General features: G+C 60.3%; 1 protein-coding gene across 1 annotated transcript; it reads left to right on the top strand.

The window, feature by feature from the left end:
- The first annotated feature begins 1175 nt into the window (after window positions 1-1175).
- Window positions 1176-5045, top strand: LOC117888753 (delta-like protein A). Its single transcript, XM_034792451.1, has 3 exons — window positions 1176-1535; window positions 2047-2149; window positions 2806-5045. Exons 1-3 carry the CDS (start codon window positions 1317-1319, stop codon window positions 3117-3119), a joined length of 636 nt encoding a protein of 211 aa, XP_034648342.1. The 5' UTR covers window positions 1176-1316; the 3' UTR covers window positions 3120-5045.
- The last annotated feature ends 1347 nt before the right edge of the window (window positions 5046-6392 follow it).

Below are 6392 nucleotides of genomic sequence, written 5' to 3'. Positions count from 1 at the left end.
TCCTGATGCCTATGGGGGATGGATGGATGGATGGATGGATGGATGGATGGGGATGGGAAGGGTGATGGAAGGATGGACTGATGCGTGTGGGAGGGGGTGTGTATGGATGGATGGATAGATGGACCGATGCATACTGGGGGGTGGATGGATGGACTGATACATAGGGGGGATGGATGGATGGAACAATGTGTATTGGGGGGGATGGATGGACCAGTGTGTATTGGGGGGAGATGGATGGATGGACGGACCAATGCATAGGGGGGATGGACTGATGCATATGGGGGATGGATGAACGGACAAATGCATAGTGGGGGGGGATGGATGGACCTTTGCATATGGGGGGATGGATTGACCAATGTGTAAGAGGGGGATGGATTGATGCGTAGGGGGGATGGATGGATGGACCGATGCGTGGAGGGCAATGGATCAATACATGAGGGGGATGGATGGATGTGTAGGGGGATGGATGGACGGATGGATGCACCGATGCATAGGGGGCATGGATGGATGCCTAGTGGGTGGATGGATGGATGCGTAGGGGGGATGGATGGATGGACGGATGCATGGGGGGATGGATGGATGCGTTGGGGGGATGGATGGATGCGTAAGGGGATGGATGGATGGATGGATGGATGGATGGGGGGATGGATGGATGCGTAGGGGGGATGGATGGATGGATGGATGGATGGATGGATGGATGGATGTGTAGGGGGGATGGATGGATAGACGGATGCAGGGGGGTGGATGGATGCATGGGGGGTTGAATGCATGGATGGATGGATGGATGCATAGGGGGATGGATGGATGGATGGATGCGTTGGGGGATGGAAGGATGAATGGATGCGTAGGGGGGATGGATGGATGGACGGATGCATGGGCGATGGATGGATGCGTAGGGGGGATGGATGGATGGACCGATGCATGGGGGGATGGATGGATACGTAGAGGGATGGATGGATGGATGCATAGGGGGATGCATGGATGGATGGATGGACCGATGCATGGGGGGATGGATGGATGCGTAGAAGGATGGATGGATGCATGCATAGGGGGATACATGGATGGATGGATGCGTTAGGGGATGGATGGATGGGTAGAGGGATAGATGGATGGATGCATAGGGGATGGATGGATCGATGTGTGTGGGGGGGGNCTGAACTGGCCACCCCCCAGCCCCTGAGGTCGGGGTGTTGCCACCGCCTCGAGTCCCCTCCTGCCCTAGTGGCCCGTGACTGTCCGGTTGCCCCTTGGGGCCTGGGAGGCTCCGTTGCCATGTCGCTGAGAGGTCTCGTCACCATGGGGAGCTGGTCTCTGCTATGCCAATGCTCCTTCTCCCCCCTCTCCACTGTCCCCCCCAGGCGGTGGGTACCGGGCACGTGTGCTCCTGCCCCACTGGCTACACGGGCACGGCCTGCGAGACGGAGCTGGGCGGCTGCGCCAGCACCCCCTGCCAGCATGGAGCCCGCTGCCAGGAGACGCCAGGGCAGGGGGTGGCGTGTAGCTGCCCGCCTGGCCTCAGCGGGCCCTTCTGCGAGGTGAGGGCCGTCGGGATTCGCGGGGGTGCCGTGAGGAGAGGCAGGAGCCATGTCAGAGATGGGAGGGGAGTGGGGGCTAGAGGTTAGAGCCAGGGGGAGGGGCTGGGAGCCAGGACTCCTGGGTTCCATTCCCAGTTCAAGGAGGGGAGTGGGGTCTGGTGGGTTAATGTGTGGAGGCGGGGGCATGGGCTGGGAGCCAGGACTCCTGGGTTCTATTGCTCTGCCGCTGGTTCCCCCACATGACCCTCTGCAAGTCACTTCCCACCCCCAAAAAACCCGCCTTTGTGCCTCTGTTTCCCCCCTGTACAAATCGGGGACCGTGATCTGGTCCCACGCAGGCTGTACGGCTTCAGTGGGCCAAATCCAGTCTGGGGTGGGGGGAGGGAAACTGGATCAGGCCACTGGGGCTGCACCGACCACAGGCCCCCTGGCCTGGCAATCTCCCTGCCCACCCCCACCCCGCAGCGTGGTGCCAGCCAGGTCATGCTAGCTCTGCTCTCCCTGTCCCTAGGTCTGGCTGGATCTCTGCTCCCCGAACCCCTGCCCCAGAGGGGCTTCATGCCTGGGTGGGGCAGGCAGCTACGTGTGCTCCTGCCCGGAGGGGGGCTGCACAGGTATGGCCGGGCGTGGGAAGTGGGGGTTTAACCTGCTCCTTATTGGCAGCTACTATGGGGATAGGTGCGGGGGGGGGGGGAAGGGGCAGCTCTGGTTCGTGACAGGTGGGGGAGGGGAAGGGAGGTTCGGATGTGGGAGGGGGCAGGGAATTTTGGGAATGGTGCCAGGGCACATCCCAGGGCAGGGGGAGGAGGGCGGGCACCATGCCAGGCAGAGGAGCAGGGAGCTCCAGGCTGGCACCGGGGGTGGCAGGGCCGGCTCCAGGCACCAGCTTGGCAAGCAGGGGCTTGGGGCGGCCACTCCGGAGAGGGGCGGCAGGTCCAGCTATTCGGCGGCAATTCGGCAGACGGTCCCTCACTCCCGCTGGGAGCGAAGGACCTTCCGCCGAATTGCCGCTGCAGATCGTGATCATGGCTTTTTTTGGGGGGGGGGGCTGTTTGGGGCGGCCAAAACCCTGGAGCCGGCCCTGGGGGGTGGGGGCTGGGGAGGGGACGACAGGACCCGGCTGGTGCCGTGGCAGGGAGGGATGGATCGAGGAGCTATCTCAGGGTGGGGGGAAGGCTGGGCATGGGGCAAAGGCCCGGGGCTGGGGTTTCAGGAGGCGGCTGGCACTGTGGGCCTGGCATTCCCTGCTCACCGCTCTCTCCTCCCGCAGAGGCCGCCGGCCAGACCCTGCTCTATGCCCTGCTGCCCCTGGTGCTGTTGCCTCTCCTGGCCGCCCTGCTCTGCGCCCCCCTGGCACTGTGGACCCGCCGGAAAGGCCGGGCGCTGCCCCCGCAGGAGCTGCTGGCCAACAACGCCCCACACCTCATCCACAATGCCACCCGGGAGGACCACGGCCAGCCCCTGGACAAGGGGGGGCTGCCCTTCCCCCCGCCCCGCGGCCTCCCCAAGACGGACATCTCCAACCTGGAGAGAGCCAAGCTCAACGGACTCAACGTGCCGGCCAGCCTGGAGCCCAAGCTCTGATCCAGCGTGGGGGGAGAGCGGGCTGGACCCACGTTGCCCCCCCATGCCGCGGTATAAGGGGACCGGGGTGGGGCTCGGCCCTGCACTGGGGACCCTCATGCCCCCTGATTCCCCCCAGCTCTGCTAAAGCACCTTAACCGCCCCTCCGTGCCAGGGGGGCACATTCGCTCTCCTCGCCCCACCAGGCCAGCGTGGGTCAAACCCAGAGGGGCGCCCCCTGGAGGGGGGGTAATTCAGATCAGCCAGCTGAGGCTGCCCCAGTTCATCACACAGGTGGAAGCTCGCCCGGGAAGGGGAACCGGATGCCCGTGGTAGTTGGGTCACCACCTCGAAGGAGCCTGGCCTGCCAGCGATCTGCAGCCGGGGGTGGGCGCTGTCCCCCTGCCAGCTGCTCCAGCGCAAGGTAACAGGCTGGCTGGCGAGGATTCCCTGCGTTGGCCAGTGAGCTGCATGATGGAAGTGGAATGGGCACAAGGGAAACTCAACTGGTATATTGTGGGCAACTGGCTGGCTTGGGGGACGGGACACGGGGCCTTTCCCCTCTAGAGGCGCCAGCTCCGTTCCCCCTGAAATTCATTCCTATTGTCAGCGTGAAGCAAGTTGGCAGGACTCAGCCCTGTTCCTAGCGGGACCAGTCTCCACATCCCTCCTGTTCAGCCCTCACTCCGGTGTCTGTGCTCCATGAACGGAGACCAGATCTGCCCACTCCCAGGAGCTCCGAGCCGCACCATCCACCCCCGCCCATCACCCAGCCCAGCCCCGTCTGCTTCTGTTCTGAGAAGTGCGTTGGTCCCGCGCTAGACCCCTCTGTCTTCGAGCCACCCACCTGGGAAGGAGTAGCTGGGGCTGGAGGGAAAATTTCCATCTAAATCGTTTTTCTCTAGAGGAAATTGGATTTTCAACCAAAGGAAATTTGTCTTGAAAAGCACCTGCCAGGAAAGATGCCACAAAAATTAAACACCCAGACACCAAAATATTTCAATTTAGATGTGGCACCCCAGTTCCTCATGGGAGTCGTAGTTCAGTTGCATCATGCTTCTCTTCTCTATGGGCTGGGCTTTGCGATTGGAATATATTTCCCATGATGCACCATGGCCTGGGACTCCCTTAGTGCATCATAGGAGAGGTAGTACAACGACTACAGAGAAGGGAGCATGAGGCAACGGGAACTACATCTCCCATGATGCACCACAGAGTCCCTTCATGGAGAGGCAGTTGCATCTGAGGAGCCCCTGGCTATGGTGTGTCATGGGAGATGGAGTCTGGCTGGGGAGCCTGGAGAATAGAGATTGAGAGCTTATGGCACTTGGACTATATCTCCCATGATGCACTATGACCTCTCCTCTTGGCCAGGTGGTTGCATCATGGGGAATCTGTTGCCATGATGCATCATGGGAGATATAGTCCAGTTGGGGAGCCCAGGCCATAGAGGTAAATAGGAGCATGTAGCAACAGAACTACATCTCCCATGATGCACCGCAGCAACATTTCCAAATCACGCTATTGCAGTATTTGGAGTTTCTGCCAGAAATCAACATTTTCCATGGGAAACCCCCCCCCCATTTTCAATCAGCTCTTTATCTAGGGGACCCCTTGGAGATTCCCCAGCCCCACCCTGACATACACACACACGGCCTCCCTTGCCTTCCTACCAGGCCTGTGATTAGGAAAAATAAATTATTCTGTCCCAGAGTCAAGGCGCATCCCCCAGCATTGAGGGGAGGGGGGGTGTACTGCAGCACCCCCTGGTGGCAGGTGTGTACATGTGCTGAATGTATCTATGTTGTATGATATGTACAGATTCCTTCGTAGAGTTTTTGTGACCTCTTTGCTTTTTTGTACCAGGTTCTATCCCGCCCCCCGGCGTGAGACGAGCTCGCTCAGGGTGAACAGTGTGAACCACGAATAAATATTTTCCAAGCCTCACCCCAAGGCTGTGAGACTTTTTGTCTTGAGGCGGGGAGGGGAGGGGGACACTCAAACAGGAGGAAGATTGAGCGATGGCTGAGCACAATGGAAAAGGAGAGAGAAGAGGATTAGACCCCGAGAGTCAGGACTCCTGGCTTTTCATCCCAACTGTTGTGGCTAGAAAACATTTTTTTTTAAATGAAGGCTGAGATTCAACTGTACCACAAGCTGCAGCCTCAGCCAAGGGCCTGTCTTGCTGATGGCTTGGTCCAGCATGGTACCCCACTGACCTCTGCTGGTTGGCATCAGAACTGCTGAGCCGCGTGTCATAGCCCCTGTACTGCAAATGCGGATTCGCCGGTGGCTCAAGAGGTTTTTCTGAGCTGAGGGATCTGGGCTCTAACCCAGCTGCAGCCATGGCACATGAAGCACCCTAAGGCCCAACGTGGGCAGAGATGGCCTGTGATGCTGAGGAAAGCACTGCCTCGTGGTACAGCAGGAGAATCAGGGAACCCCGAGGGTAAAGGGTGAGAGGAGGGAGCAGAGATGAGGACGGGGGGAACAGAGGCACAGGGGAAAGGCAGGGAGGCAGCGGGAGGAGAGCGGAGCCTGTGTCGTGTCCCTGCTTGTCAGAGGGATGCACTTGGGGCTAGCAAGGCAGCTGGGCCTTGCTCCTCTCCATGCCCTTCCCATTTAAACCCCACTGAAGTGTTAGTGGTAAGAGGGGGAAGGGAGAACTGCGGGCCTCCTCCTCTGAAACTACGTGGGCTGATGGAGAATCTCCACTAGCTACCTGCAGTATGGGGGCTATGACACGCAGCTAAGTAGTTCTGATTGCAGCCAGCAGAGGGCAGCGGCGGCCACACACATTCTGTGCTCTCCTTGCCCACATCCCCGACCCTGGGGAATTCAGGTTGGCGGTGCTGTGTTTCCTGCTGATTCACAGCGAAACTCCTGCAGGGTTTCATGGACGCGAGGCCGTAGGGCGGCGGCACCGCCCTTGGCAGCCGTTCCCTGTTCTAACGCCCCCGGCCCCACCCAGCTGCAGCTGGAGGAGCGGCTGGTGTCCAGCCAACTGAAGCACCGGCACCTGGACCGGATCCCTGGCTGCCAGCAGGATGAGACCTGCCCTGCCTGCAGCGCCGGCACGAGGGAGAAGGTGCCAGGGGTCCTAGCGGAGGCAGGATCTATAGGGAAGCAACGGGTGGGGAATCGGAGATCAGTCACAAGACACCACTGTCTGGTTCCCCCCATGGCTAATAAGCCGGGGGAGGGGGGGGGTTTGATCCCGATCCCACCTGGCCAGGTATCTACATCCCAGAAACCATCAGCACAGCTGGCCCCTTCCCTGGGTTGGCAATTTCA

Source organism: Trachemys scripta, chromosome 16, assembly GCF_013100865.1.
Source record: "Trachemys scripta elegans isolate TJP31775 chromosome 16, CAS_Tse_1.0, whole genome shotgun sequence".
NCBI lineage: Eukaryota > Metazoa > Chordata > Testudines > Emydidae > Trachemys > Trachemys scripta.
Note: the sequence above shows the minus strand (reverse complement) of the source record. Positions and strands in the feature narration are given on the sequence as shown.